Source organism: Poecilia mexicana, unplaced genomic scaffold, assembly GCF_051168715.1.
Source record: "Poecilia mexicana isolate PSO_F unplaced genomic scaffold, ASM5116871v1 scaffold_23, whole genome shotgun sequence".
Classification (NCBI taxonomy): domain Eukaryota; kingdom Metazoa; phylum Chordata; class Actinopteri; order Cyprinodontiformes; family Poeciliidae; genus Poecilia; species Poecilia mexicana.
Window position 1 is genome coordinate 15095437 of NW_028263392.1, and position 15490 is coordinate 15110926.

At 40.2% G+C, this 15490-nt stretch overlaps 2 protein-coding genes across 2 annotated transcripts; one reads left to right on the forward strand and one right to left on the reverse strand.

Moving 5' to 3' along the window:
* Positions 1-600: 600 nt before the first annotated feature.
* Positions 601-8233, reverse strand: gcc1 (GRIP and coiled-coil domain containing 1). The gene is made up of 5 exons (XM_015002102.2): positions 8031-8233; positions 6336-6804; positions 4706-5344; positions 2439-3279; positions 601-1159 (listed from the first exon to the last, which is right to left on the reverse strand). The coding sequence occupies exons 2-5, from the start codon at positions 6708-6710 to the stop codon at positions 741-743; spliced, it is 2274 nt and encodes a 757-aa protein (XP_014857588.2). The 5' UTR covers positions 6711-6804; positions 8031-8233; the 3' UTR covers positions 601-740.
* A 1174-nt stretch (positions 8234-9407) lies between these two features.
* Positions 9408-14987, forward strand: LOC106926908 (ADP-ribosylation factor 4). Its single transcript, XM_015002098.2, has 6 exons — positions 9408-9662; positions 10885-10965; positions 12102-12211; positions 12280-12351; positions 12425-12550; positions 14495-14987. The coding sequence occupies exons 1-6, from the start codon at positions 9596-9598 to the stop codon at positions 14579-14581; spliced, it is 543 nt and encodes a 180-aa protein (XP_014857584.1). The 5' UTR covers positions 9408-9595; the 3' UTR covers positions 14582-14987.
* The last annotated feature ends 503 nt before the right edge of the window (positions 14988-15490 follow it).

A 15490-nucleotide genomic window follows, 5' to 3' on the forward strand; every position in this document is an offset into this window, starting at 1 on the left:
CAACGAAGATATCTGCGCGCGATTCAAACGTTTGACAAAAAGTCCCGCGATTAAAATAGACATACGACGACAAAACCTGCGATTAAATCTATAGTATTTAACTTTCATTAATGTTTTTTATGTTAAAATTGTTATGCTGTGACATTTATGATGCAGATAATATGAACAGATCGATCTCTTCCTCGGTTAGCTACTATTGCTGTTTGAATAAATGTACCTGACCAAAAACAACCAATCAGAACAAAGAGGAGGGTCTTAGCCCTGCCACGTACTCTCTGATAAATGTACTAATGGCGGAGAATCAACCTATCGTGTCTGCTAACTAGCTTTAGCATTCACAGCAAGATGTGCTAGCTGGAGCATAACAGAGACTGATAGGGAATGATTGGCAGCACTAAGACCCGCCTCCTGGCTCTGATTGGTTGTTCCTACTTAGAACTGGGAGCAATGGAGCTAATTTTTTCTTTTCCCGCATTTTTTCTGTCAGGACAGTGAAAAATCTAATGAATTTAAGCCTTAATTTTACATACATTAAATTCTGTAAGTTAAATAAATCTAAAGAAAAATGCTTGTTCTAAGAATGAATCCCAGAAAACGTACTCAATCTCACACAAAAAATAGTTTATTTTCCAATTAATTCAAAATATAAAGACAATCTGCTGGATTAGAGCTTTAATAGTTGTCACAGTGAGCTAGTCATGGTCATATGTGTGGAATTACTCATGCGTCTCTCCAGGTGTTCACCTGCGCACGGGGCCCCACCAGGCGGGCCCCTGCAGCTTTATAACGTCTTGCTTCTCCTGTGGGCTGAAGTGTAGGATGGTCAGGATGGCATTCAGCGTCTGCAGCCGCCCGCTGCTGTCCTGTAGCGTCAGGAACTTGTAGATGACGTTCTTCAGGTACTCCAAATTGGCTCCCTCTCGGTTCTGGTCCCGGATCAGCTTGTCGAGGCGGCCCCGCAGCGCTGCAGTCTCCTCCTCGTGCCGCTCCGCGTTGGCGATCAGCCGGGCCTGCAGCTGGTGCAGATCCTCCTCCAGGCGATGTTTCTGCCGCCGCAGGCCGCCCGTCTCCACCTCCTTACGCGCCAGCTGCTCGGCGTACAGCAGCAGTGTGGACTCAGTGGGTGTGGCCTGCCGCAGCGCCTCGCTTACCGCGTCACCTGCACAGTCGGACAGCAATGATGTTTTGATAAATTGCAGAGAATTTGTCATGAATATCTAAAAATATGCAAACCTATTCCTATAGTTCTTATAAAGTATATAAATAAATATGTAAATCTTATAAAGTATTCTTTTGAATTATTCATATTTGAACTGGGGAGCCACAAAAGTCATTAAATTAAAAATATAAACATTAGTTTGTGATTCTTTTTAGTTTAACCTTTTCAGCCATCTTTTAAAAATGAAATCTGTATATCAGGGGTGTCCAAAGTGCGGCTCGTGGGCCATAAGTGGCCCCCTGGACTGATTTTAAGTGGCCCTCCAACTACAATTTAAATGTTACACAAGTTTATCTGCCAGCACAGACAGCTGATGCAGATGGAGACTTTTTGTTTTTAATAATTACAAACAAATTAAAACTTCCCCATAATGAAAATGTTTGCTGCAATAGAAAGCATCCATCTATTTATGGCCACACTTTTTGAGCACATCTATTTAGTGACTTTCACTCAAAAGCAGACTGCTTTTAATTTAGTAAACATGGTGGTTTACATTAAAATTTCATACAAAAAGTAACAAATCTGGTTTTTGCAGTTGAGACATTTCTTTTTTTTAAGATTTTTTTTTTTGGCTCTAGTGGCCTTTATTTGATAGTTAATTGACAGGAAAGTGTGTAATGAGAGAAGGGGGAAGACATGCAGCAAAGGTCGCCAAGGCCAGGAATCAAACCTGCGACAGCTAAGGTCTCCATATGTGGGTTGTGCTTAACCCCTGCACCACCACAGCACACCCCGAGTTGAGACATTTTTTCTATTTGTTTAGTATTTCTTTCCACAAAAACGTGCAATTTGAAATCCTTTTTAAATTTGGGAGGATATTCTGATTTACACAACCATTCTTACAAAATGTCTAACTTTTTTAATTACTGTATGCTTAGTTTAGTGCTGAGCAGATAAAATTTGATTTTTAAGTGTTTTAAAAAGTAGTAAAAAAGTATTTCTGACTTGGCAATTTAAGCCCACGTGTCAAAAAGTTTGGACTACCTGCTGCATACGCTGCAAAAACACAAAATCTTACCAAGTATGTTTGTCTACATATTTGCAGAGAATACATTTGAATTAAAACACAAAATGTACTTCCAGAAAAATATAAGATGTGTTTTTAAGCGAATTAATTTCCAAAGTGTCAGACTATGAGATATCGTTGATTAAACAATAATAATAAGAATAATAATAATAAGAAGAAGAATAAGAAGAAGAAGAAGAAGAAGAATAAAACCTTCGCAGTCGGAGGTGCCAGCGGCAGCTTCCTGCAGACCATCAGCAGCGGGGTCGTTGGAGTCACGGCTGCAGGTGAGCACGGCGGCGCGCAGCCTCTCCAGCTCCTGCTCCTTCTCGTCCAGCAGCGCCATCGTTCTCTCCCGGTGCTTGTGCAACTCCGCCTCCAGCCGCTGCAGCTCATCGCGGTGCTGCGCCTCGCCTCGTTCCAGCTCCTGTCTGTGGGAGAGCTGCAGCGCCGCCGCCTGCTGCTGCCGCTCCTCCAGCTGCTGGCGGTGCCGCGCCTCCGCCTCGTCGCTCTGGATCCGCAGGGTGATGTACTTCTCCCGCAGCTCCGCCAGCTGATCCCGGACTTCCTCCAGCTCCTTGGCCTGACAGCCATCTTTAGCAGTCTTGTTCTTCAGAACCACCTGGGCACGCAGCTTGTAGCGCTCAAACTCGTCCCGCAGCTGCTGCAGCTCCTGCTGCTGCAGAGCTGCGGTTCTGTCCTCGGCGTCCGCCACATCCTGGATGTTCTGGTCCGGGTTCCTCTGAGTCGCCAGCAGCAGCAGCTTCTTCACCGTCTGCAGTTTGTCCTTCAGGACGGCCACGTCCAGCTGCGACTCGTCCAGACTGAGGTCGGTGCTGGACCTGCTGGAGGCGGCGATGGCCAGCGTCTTGTTCTCGGTGTCCAGCTGCAGGATCCGGTCCCTCAGCCTCTGAGCTGCCTGCTGGTCCCGCTGCTTCGCCTTCTCACAGGAACCCAGCAGCTCCGACAGCTCAGACACCCGCTGCTCCAAACCCGCAACCCGCAGCTCTGCAGCCTGAGCGCGCTCTCGCGCTCGTTCCTCTGCCTCGCAAACCTGCGAAACAAAAACTAAAAGCATGAGACACACGTCTGCAGCTCTGCAGTGCTAACGAAACAAACCCAGAAAACTGGTGGATAAATCTGTGGCTTTGTCACCAAGACCAAAGAGGTGATGGTGGAGTTTAGGGGGCAAAAATCTGCTTAAAGGAGACGTATTATTATACAAAATGTACGTTTTTGCCAGTTTTTCTAGTTTTATTTGAGTCTCAACTGCTTCTGAAAACAATCAATTGCTTAAAAAACAAAACAAAACCAAAAAAAAAAAAAAAAAACAGCCGCATTTTGGCAACAAGTTCATGTTTATTGGTGCCTGGAAAATTAGCTGGTTCAAAACCTCCTGAATGTGGCGTCACAAATCAGGAGGCACTGCCTCGTTACCTAGCAACCCCAACGGAGTTCCACCGTTACCTAGCAACCCCACTCAGCTGAAGAAAGCTCTTTCTGGAGGAACAGCACTTCTCTAATTCTTTATTATTTTCCTTTTAGTAATAAAATGATTACAACTTTATTTTCATTTCATTTATTTTTCCTTAATTTATTTTTTCAGTTGTATCTTTGCATTTCTACTAGATTTATAGACATATACTTATTATTTTATTCAATTATTTGACTTACCTTTGAGAGTTGCTGTTTTATTTTAAATTTCACAGTACTTTCTTCCGTGCACAATGACACTAAAAGGAATTTTGATTTTCTTGTCATTACGACAGTATTGCAACTTTGTTCTCGTAATATGACTTTTATTCTCATAATCTTACCACTTTCTGCTGCAAAAAGATTCAAAAATGTTTAAAATCTCTTAATGAACAACAAAACTGCAGAGGTTAAGTATAAATACTCAAAGCATCAATCTCTACCAAACATAAATGAGATTGTTTCTGTTATTTCAATAAAAGAGTTAAAACTAAAGCCTTTCTCTTTGTCATTTTGTGGTACAAAATTTTCATAAAGTGAAACATTTTTTGAATTAAGCAGTAACAGACAACAAGGAATAGGATCCAGGTATGGTTGGGCATTTATCGCATTGTTTATCATTTATCGTGATACATTTCTTGCTGTAAGAATTAATGATGTTTAAAACTCCAGAAAGTGTCTGTATTGTTAGTTCTATTTCTATTATCAGTAAATATCAGTTAATTTGAAAATGTGACTAAATTCAGTGACTGTGTGCAGTTTAGTGACATTAATCTCATGTGACTGGTGTCCTAAAGCAGCATATTATAAACGTGTTTATCAGCAGCAGTATTTGCTGTGCCATATAATTACCTACAAAAGAAGTAGGTAAATAGTTCTGATCATTACTTTCATCGTTATCACAATAATTCTAATATATCGTGATAAGCCTGTAGGTCCGTATCGCCCAGTCCTGCTTCCAGACGTATCTAAATAAACTCCAGACTCTGTGCCCGTTCTGATCTCACCTTCTTGGTCTCGTTGTGGATCTGCTGCTGGAAGGAGTTCTTCAGCTCCTGCACTTCCTGCTGCAGCTCCTCCACTCTGGGGTCCGGCTTCCTCTGCTCCTCCTCCGCCGCCTGCAGCCTCCTCCGCAGCTCGTCCCTCTCTTCCCTCGCCAGGTTCAGCTGCGCCTCTGACTCCGCCCCCCGGTCCATGGCCTGCGACGAGGCCAGTAGGGCGGCGCTGGCATCATGCAGGCGCAGCTCGGCGTCCTGCCGCAGGTCCCGCTCCTGCTGCAGGAGCCTCTGCAGCTCCCTGAGCTGCTGGACGTGGTCCCCCTGCTCCTGCTCCCTCTCGTGCTGTTGCGTGATGATGCGAGCGCGGCCCTCCGCCACCTGCTGCTGCAGGGCTTGAAGCTCCGCCTCCTGCGCCGCCGTCACGGCGGCCAGACGCTCCTGCAGCTCCTGCACTTCCTGTTTCAGCTGGCGCTTGTCGGCCTGGAAGCTCGCCTCCATGCGGGATTTCTCCTGCGAGACGGTGGACAGCGAAGCGGTGAGCGTGCTCAGCTGGCTCTTCAGCTGGGCGACACGGCGCTCGGCCTCCACATTGGAGGCGGGAGGAGCTTGATGTTGCTCCGCCTCCACGCTGCCGCTGTCAGCATCAGGCTGCAGAAAAACAATCGGCACATATTACTAGACTGAACATCAGGTCGTTATCCTGAGCCACACGCTCGCCGTCACGCTGAGTGGGAAACAGCTACTGTCATTTGGTTGCCGTGGCAACAGGTCTGCGTGCAAAGTAAAGTTGGCAGAGTGAGAGAAAAGAGGGAAACGAGCCACTTTGATTTGGACAATTAGGGCCAAAATAAAAAATATAAAATTGTGAGAATGAAGTTGAAATAATATGAAAATAAAGTCGTTGTATTATGAGAAAAACGTCATAATATTACAACTATTATAATATAACTTTATTCATAAAATATTACCTCTTTATTCTTATGTTATTTAGTTTTTATTTATGACTTCATTCTTGAAATACGATTTTATTTTTATTTTATTAGGCTTTTGTGTAGTGTGACTTGATTCTCATGATACTATGACTTTGTTTTCGATATATTACGACTTTATACTCGTATTATATAGACATCATTCTTGTATGATTTCATTCTAATGTTGTATTTTATTTTGTAGTTTTCCCTTGTTTGTGGCGCATTCCAGTCTTGGTAATTCCTATAAAAATAACAAACGACAAAAACTGGAGAAATTGTGTAAAATGTTGTGATATTCACAACAGTCATCAAATATCATAACATATTTCATATATTATAGAAGTCGTAGTTTGTTAAATTTTATCAAACTACGACTCCGACAGCGGAAATAATGAAATATTAAATTATTGTCCAATATTAAAGAGACATTAGTTTTGTCGTTTCTTGCATCTTGACGGAAGCCAAACTGTTTATGTATAAAGGGAGAATACATAGTTTGCTCATCAAAACATCATAAATATTCTCATATTTTATCGAAATTGGATATTGTGATAGATTCCGGCTCATCCAGCGATAGCAGCAATTAGCCGCTGTCCAATCCAGTAACATATATTGATGACAGACACAATCATGTTAGATTTAACAGAAAGGAAGTGACTCAGACGTACCGTAGAGTCGGACCTCTGGCCCGGTTCCCCCTGGTCCTCCTCACTCTGCTCCCCTCTGTTGGTCTCACTGGTGGTGTCCACAGACGCTGCTGTGTCCACACTGTCCTCGCTGTGCAGAGAGCAACCGTCGTCCAGCAGGTCCAGCCGCCTGGCTGCATCCGGCTCCTGCTGCTTAATGTCCAGGTCCTGGGTGACGGTCAGAACCTTCAGGCTGGCTTCCAGAGCCTCCTTCTCCTTCAGGAGGCTCTTGTAGGCCCGGACTACATCCTTAAAGCGGGTCTGGTACTGGACCAGCTGCTTTTTCTGAGACTCGATGGTGTCCAGCAGCTCCTTCCTGCTGGGGCCGCCGCCAAAACTCATCCCAAACTTCTCCATGTTGGGCTGAGTCCAGGTCAGACCAGTTCCATCGTCATACAGAGATCAGACTCATGCAGGTCTCATAGTGGACTCGGCTGTCCTCGCATCTAAACTAAAAGAGAGAAATACTTCATTAAACATCTGCAGGCTGACCTGCTGTCAATTAATAAAAATAAAATCAGAATCAAGCTGTTTATGGATACAATTTCGGTTTTTACATCAAGTATTTAATTTCCTTTTTCCATTGTTTGAATTGATTTGAATTAATCTGCATGAACACAGATATTCACAAGAGTTATCTTTTTTAAAAAACATTCAAGATGGCTGCTAACGAAAATTTATATTTGGACTACAATTGCCAATATTTATGTTGTCAGATTAAACAATTTCACCCATCAAAAACAACAACAAAAAATCTGACTTATTGATAATTTTTTATCTTATTTTTCTTGATGCACAATTGTTCAAGATGGACACTGTTGTTATCCTATAATTAGATAAATCTGTTGTGGTCAAATCCTGCATATTTATAAATATTTTGAACCATGGAAATTCTATATATTTTCTTGATCTTGTTTACTTTATCTGGTAGCTACTTGTCAAAATGGCCACCATGGTGGTAATGGAGAGTATGTTTCATCCTAAAATTAAAGTGACTAAAGGGAAATATGAAAAACATTCAACCTGAGAGGGTGAGGATGCAAACTTTAATGCTTGTTTCCACACTTTGAAAATTTTTTACAGTAATATGTTACACGGTTTTATTCTGTTTGGATATAAAATATTTTAAAATATTTCCTGAAATATGTTATTATTCAACTCCAATAATGTGAAACTATTTATGGATCCAGTCGCGCTCCTAATTATTATTGGGTGATTTCTGCAATCTGGTTCTGCTATTCAGGATCCGGTTTTGGCTTTAGTCCAGTTAGTTTGGATCCTCAAATAGTGACTTCCTGGTGCAGCAACGCAGTCTGTAAATATAAATCTTACAGGCAAATGCATCACAGTCCAGTCTAGTAATACATTGAAATTGTTTGAATTTCGGTTAAAATACAGCTCTACAGTTATAAAATAAATGTAGAATTTCAGGATCCACAAGATTCCACAATCAGAGACAGATAGTGGCAAAAATGGTAGACAAAAAGCTCTATTTTATGTCTATGTATTGAAAAATGTTTATTTATATATTCTATTTTTGATTCACTTGTCTTAAATTTGTGTTTTAATTAAGCAAATTTCGTTGTAATCTGCAGAAATTGTTGTTTTACATTCGAACTATCAAAAAGTCTGACAACTTCACCGTCCACTATCCCGCTGGTTGGATCCGGTTCTTACCTGATAATCGGTTTCCTGATACAATAAGCGGCTTTCAGCACGTTAGAATCACAAACTAATTAAACTAAATATACTTAGCTGTCGACATCAAATCGAAACACAACAAACCGGTCCAAAAAAAATCCTGTTAGCCCTCTTCTGTCTCACAGCAGCAGCTGTTGACAGCCGCCATGTTCTGCCACAGCGGAAGTAACGAGAGGACCGCCCTGCGGGAAACAGGAAGGGGCGGGGACAAATGTCAGCCCCATAGAGGGCGCTATTTCCAATATTATTTAGGGTAAGTGGGTTTTTTTCCTTTGAATTTTTTTTGGGATTCCAGTCATGATTAAAACATTTAAAAAACGGAATATATTGTAAATTAGATATTTGTTGGTTTTACTCTTTCTTATTATTTTTATTATTAAAGCTGTAGACGACTTTACTCCACTTTTGAGAAGCGTGGATTCAGTGGAGAAAGCAATAACCCTAGGTCTGTGGTATATAAAGTTGCTTAAATAGGAAATATATTTACATTTTTATACCATTTGAATCCTTTTTATATTTTTCAGCTAATTCTATATTTAAAAAAAATATGTTTTTGACTTATTGAATCAAAATCAATGTGAAATTATTCTACTATTCTTTTATATTTTTAACAATTTTTTTAGTCAAAATTGTGTATTTTGCTTCAATAGCTTCTGTGTCATGTGACTCATTAACGGCAGATCAATATGAAATTGTTCTGTTGGACCATATTGCTGAGGCACACTCATTTTTATTATTCTATTGTCTTCCGTAGATTATTTAGACATTTTATAAGTCAAAATTTATCATTTTTCCTCAATAGCTTCCAAGTAATGTGACTTGTTGACTCAAAATCAATGGAAAATGATCTACTGGACTATTTTGACAAGGCACACTCATTTTTACTCCTCGTCAGTGGATCACATGATATGGAAGCTATTGAAAACCTATTTTGTATTTTTATAAAATTACAGAAAAATAAAAAAGACTTTAAATGGGATAAAAATTTGTCTACCAGTCTAGTAGAACAGTTTCACATTGATTTTGAGTCAATGAGTCAGTGAGTCTGACCTGGAAACTATTGAAGAGAAATAATAAATTTTGACAAAAAAATTGTTAAAAAATTTAAAAGGGTTAAAATTTTGAAAGAAAAAATGTGTGGCTCATCTATTCAGTCTAGTGGAACAATTTCACACTGATTTTCAGTCAACTCAAAGTTGGATATTTTACCCCGCTGTATAAGACATTTTGTTTAATACATACAATATCTAAATTATGAGAATATAATTTTCATATCTTCATTTTTTTCCTGGGGACCCAAACGCATCATTGTTCTTGGAGTTGTTAATAAAGTTGTTTCAAAATCGTGACGTCATTTATTCCGCGTTGGCCTGGACGTGGCACCAAGGAGGAGCAGCGCCCACAATTCTATCTGATCCGGTTCTTCTAGGCTTGTTATTCGGTTCTGACAGCAGCCTCAGCGGGCTAAGCGCCTAAGAGCTCCCACCCTCAGCTTGTCATCTACTCAGGCTGCCTCTGTGGAAGACGTTGTTTATTAAAAAATGGGTCTGACCATCTCGTCTCTGTTCTCCAGGCTGTTCGGGAAGAAACAGATGAGGATACTGATGGGTAAGCGTTGGGGCTAGGCTAACTAGCTCCGATCTGATCGGGCCAGTACCGGCGGCTGACTGAAAGCGAACTCTACAGCTGAACTGCTGCTTTTCAACGGTCACACTTTACGCTGCCACCCGGTTTAAGTTCGTGCTGATCTATGTTTTACTGCGACTTTTAAAGAAAACGGACCAAATCGAAGCTAAGTTAGTTAGCAGACGCTAACGGTCAGAGCTAAACGGAAGGAGTGGTAGATCTGTTAAAACTGTCAGATTCAGTTAGTCTTTTTCCATTAATCTTCTGATCCAGTCAGAAATAATCAGAATCAAGCTGCTGTCAGTTTTAGAGACAGTTCTCTTAGTTTCTGTGTAGTTTTTCTGCTTTTAGAAATGGTTATCTTGTGTCTTTATGACTTCGTATCAGTTTTTCTCTTCTACTGTTGCTATTGATCCAGTTTTGTCATTGATCAACTCCTTAGTCTGTTGATCCAGTTGCGTTGAGCTGGATTCACGTCCAGTAGCTTGTGTCCATTTGTTTGAAACTGGTTCCAGTTTTGATTTGATCTCCAATAGTCAGGATCCACTGATATTATGTTTTTACATTTGGATTAAATTATTTTGCCTGGATTATTTTCTTGATCCACTTGCATTACACTCTATATTTATTTTATAGCTAGTTATGTCGAAGATCTGAACATTATCTCTAAATATATATATATTTCTTTAAACCATAATAAAGTTGTGGATTGGTTTTGTTTTTATGTGGTGTATTTCCTGTTTTCAGGAAACTGAGTCCAGTTTTCAGGCGCAGTCCTGAAGTTGCTGCCTTGAAGGTTTAGTTCTGGATGAATTTTCGTTGTTTCTGGATCCTTTTCTGTTATTGTGGATTTGTGTGTCTGTCTGTTCACAAACTGTTAGATTTAAAGAACAGAAAAGTAAAGAATTAGTTGCAAATATTTAAAAAATATTGAATTTTTAGGGTGAAAAGTTACATAAGATGAAGTAGATCTGACCATCAGGAAAATGTTTGTCCATTACTTGTGGTGTCCAACAGGGGTCAGTGTTTGGTCTCAATTATTCTTGTTACATAAATGGCCATTTTAAGTTGGCTAAAATAATATAGTTGTTTTAGTAGAAGGGTGTGTGTGATTACTTAACATATATACCGTTTAAACACCAGTAAGTATGAAGTAAATGATCAGAGTTGGTAATCAGAAACGTTCTGGCTTTGCTTGTTTCAGTGGGTCTGGATGCAGCTGGAAAAACAACAATCCTGTACAAACTGAAACTCGGAGAGATCGTCACCACCATCCCAACTATTGGTGAGCTCAGATCGTCATTCCAGCAGCTAAATGCTCAAAGGTCAACAGGAGGGGGGTTGATCAGATGAAATATTGATTATTGGTTGTTACTGCATTGTACCTTTGTGAACTTCAGAGTTTTATTTTTGTCCATTAGGACAGAATCAGATCAGGAGTATCAGTAACCAACCAATTCCTGACTCTAGTTACTCTATTTGTTCATACTCTGGAACATTCATTTCCAAATCAGCCCTGCTTTATATTCACTTTTACCTTCCACCAAACTTTCCATCGATATGAGTGGATCCACCTCGTTTGCTTTTGCTCTTGCCGTTCCTCTTTAAATCTGCGTCTGACGGACATCTCACTGCTCTGCGTTCATGAAGCCTCATTTTCAGCTCCTCTGGGTTTTTGGTTGCCGATCAGGTATTGTTTGAGCTTTTCAGATGCTAATCAGCTTCTCCCGGTGGTAAAAGCAATACCTTGTTGCCATGGTTATGTATCATAACTCCCCAAACCAGAGGGGCAAGTCGTAAAAACAAAGAGTAGGGCCTTGCAGAAAAGCTTCAAATGTAGAAAGTTTAGCGAACCAAACAAAATGTTTCCAACTTATTGTGACATTTTAGAAAAATGTGGATTTAATATCTGGAGGAATAAATAGAGCGTCATCTGCATGAATGGAAACTCTTTTCCTCAAACTGGTGTTTTAAAGACCGTTTCACTGCATGCGCTCAGTGAGAGACTAGCTCTGCTTCTATTACAAATGAGCGCAAAACTTTGTCAGTATTCCACTAATGTCGAAAAAACACAATTTTACATTTTGTTTCCATTAAATAAGAAATATAATTAAAATCATTTGAATAAGTTTTTCATTAAAAAACATCATCCTCCAACCACTTCCTGTCGTCTTCTTTTTCGTTTCTGCCAGTAGTAACATCTGATTGTTGATCGCATGAATTCTGTGGTGCGAAAAAAGGATTTCTGTTGCAATTTTGCAAAATACACCAATTTCAATACAGCCAAAAAAAAAACCTCCTAATCCTAGTGCAAAGACTTCTTGTTGAAATTGCCATGTTTCCACTGAGCTGATTTGGTTCTACAGTCAACAGAAATGTTGGCCTGACCTGGCGCTCGCTAACGGCTGCTGCGTGTTTCAGGTTTTAACGTGGAGACGGTGGAGTACAAGAACATCTGCTTCACGGTGTGGGACGTCGGCGGCCAGGACAAGATCCGACCTCTGTGGAGGCACTACTTCCAGAACACACAGGTACGCCCCCCGCAGGCGCAGGTTCAAACTGCGGCTACCGACGTTCTGACCCGGTTCTTCTCCTGCAGGGTCTGATCTTCGTGGTGGACAGCAATGACAGAGAGAGAGTGGCCGAGTCGGCGGAGGAACTCTCCAAGATGGTGAGTGGTCAGTAGATCCAGACATGACCTGTCATTGGTGACATCACGGGTTACATGACTCCGTCTCCCTCAGATCCAGGAAGACGAGCTGAAGGACGCCGTCCTTCTGGTGTTTGCAAACAAACAGGATCTACCCAACGCCATGGGAGTCAGCGAACTCACCGACAAACTGGGCCTGCACAGCCTGCGCAGCAGAACCGTAAGGATGGATTTACAATCACCACCTGCAGAACAGGAGCTGTGGGAAGCTTAGCATAGGATGGTATCGAGAATAATCAATTAGTGAAGTAATCCTCAACTATTTTGCGATTAATTAGACTCAAAAAAGCCACCTGCTGAAATAACAACACATTCAGAGCAGTAATTTAGCCAAAACTGTGAAACATTTTTACCTAAAAGTTTCACTTTGTTTATATTATGTAAACAAAAACTCAAATTAGCACATTTTCCTGTCCAATTATTAATCAGGTAATCAATAAAATAATCCCTACACTGTATTGGAATTAAGATGCAGATGCATCTTTTGCTACAAATGATCGATCGTTCACTAAAGGAATGCTCTGCTTCATTTTAGGCAATAAAATTTAAATTGGATTGAATTATTTGTATCTTTTAATGCATTTCTAATATTGCGTAAATTAAAAATGTGCAAAATCTTACAATTTTTATCGAGTTAATTGTCAGTATAATCGAGATTAATCTATTAACTGAAATAATTCCTCGTTGCTGTAAGTATTTAGCTCATTTAAGCAGCTCAGATGAATTAGATTGTTTTGCTGTCTGAACGCTTTTCTCACATTATCTCAAAGAAAATGTTATAAATAATCACTTTTCATCTTATTGCCACAAACCCAGAGCTGGAATTAGGTCTGGACTTCTGATATAGTTAAAATATCTTCCAGTCCTGTTGAAAATTAAAGTTTATTATTCATTTGGAGGGTAAACTTGAATTGTTATGTCATTATTAATATATTACTTAAAAATGGACTCAAAATAATAATATAATTTATTACAGAATTTCTGGGACAGTTTATGGTCCAGTGAAACTTGTCATTGTGACATTTAAACATATTATTCCATTTCTTCAGCTCTAGCTGAGAGACTGCTGCCTCCTGGTGGCTGTAATGTGCATTACACACCTGATAAAATCTGAAAAGGACAAATCTCTTAAATCTCTTCAGTTCATTTCTCCTAAAGATTATTTGAAGCTTTGACAGTTATTGTTCTCTAATTCAGAGTGTTAGAAATTTGTTTTTTGTGCAATAAAACAGTTTTCCTTCCCTTTGGCAGAAATTATGCAACCAACATTTCACGTCTTTCCTTCCTCTTGCGTCAGGACTTTTTGTAGCACTTCCTATTGAAGTGTAACAGAGTCACATGAGTCACTTTTTATATGTTCTGTTGTAATATTTTGCAAGTTCTGTTTGCGCTTCAGTAGTAAGAATTGTCCTTATTTGTATTTCCTGGCAAACGTATTTCCTGTTAGAAATTTATAGTATGCTGTGTTTCTTAAAGCTGCAGTATGTAACTTTAATTTTTATTTTACCAATTTTTGAAACATTTTATGAGACAGATAATCTGTGGAAAAGTGGAGCTCTTCTGCCTTCCCCCAGTCCTCCCAGTTCTTAATAGAAATGACCAATCAGAGCCAGGAGGCGGGTCTTAGTGCTGTCAATCACCCTTTGTGCTCTGCTTTAAACAGAATCTTGTGGCTGTTTGAATAGAAAAATTGGTTTCTGAATCAAATCGTGACACCAAAAGTTGGAGTCAAATCAAAAGTGAAATATTTGCATCTCAAACAACTATCCTGCAGCTAGCTTAGCCTGCTGTTAATGCTAAAGCTAGTTAGCATAACTGTCAATAAATGGTTTTCCCAAACGTAAGGCGTTTTTCCACCCTTAGCACATTGAGCTGCATGTACATGACGCTGGTTGACAGCGCTAAGACCCACCCACTGGCTCTGATTTTCTTCTTGAATAGTAGCTTAGGGAGGACGTGAAGATTAATCTTTTCACATTCCTTCCTCATTTTAAACCTTCACAATTTTAACAAATAAGTAAAAATCATGATTTAGTAAAAGTCACAAACTGCAGCTTTGATGCTGAATGGATTCTGGTTCTGACGGGTTTGTTTCTGGTTCCAGTGGCACGTCCAGGCCACCTGCGCCACTCAGGGGACGGGTCTCTACGAGGGTCTGGACTGGCTGTCCAATGAGCTGTCGAAACGCTAGACGCCCACAGGAAGCAGCAGGATGATGTCACCGTGTACAAACCGAGGAGGGAGGATGGGGAGCATTTCACAGGACTGTTTCTGGGGTGTTTTTGTTTTTTTTAAATTATAAATGTATCTGTAGGAGGAAGTGATGTCATGGACTCTGAGCTCACCTGGTTTCCCATCATCCTCTTCTTCTATTGTTTGTTAGGTCTGTTTGTTTTCTTTTAATCTGTTTTAACTCCAGATCATGTGACCAGATGTTGTAGGGAGAGGGGGGGCGGGGCTTACGACAGGTGACAGTTACCTGGTCATGTGACTCATTCCACAGAGCCGGACCTGACGGCCTCGTCATTCCTTATCAGTGTGAAGAGGAAGAAACACAGACGCAACAACGATGCAATAAAGGTTTTTTTTTCTTCTCAGATCTCAAGTGCACTTTTTTACTAAAGTTTCACCTTGACCTTTGACCTGCTTTTGATATATATATATATATTTTTTTTTTTTTTTTTACAAGAATGAAACAATACACATTGGTTGTTTTAGTATCTGTGGACTAAAATTAGTCAAGAGTTTAATGCATTTAATGAACAGAAAAAAATAGGATTTTTCAGTATTTGACCTGCTGATCAATAATTAGAACCAACTTTGATTTTCAAATGATCCCATATGTGATTTTAACTAAAAGCAGCTCATTTAAGGAGTTTGAACAGATCCTACCTATGATCGGTACATCAGAAGATTATGATGTCAGAACCAAGGAGTCGGTTCAATCTTTCAATATTAGGAATTAGTTGATGAAGAATCTGACCAATAACATTAATCCTCTTGGAGTTACATTTGTTCAGGATATGGAATAAGTTCAGGAGGAAGAATCAGGAATAGAAAAACAGGAATTGGTTCAAAGGAAGCAGCTGTTCAAAAATAG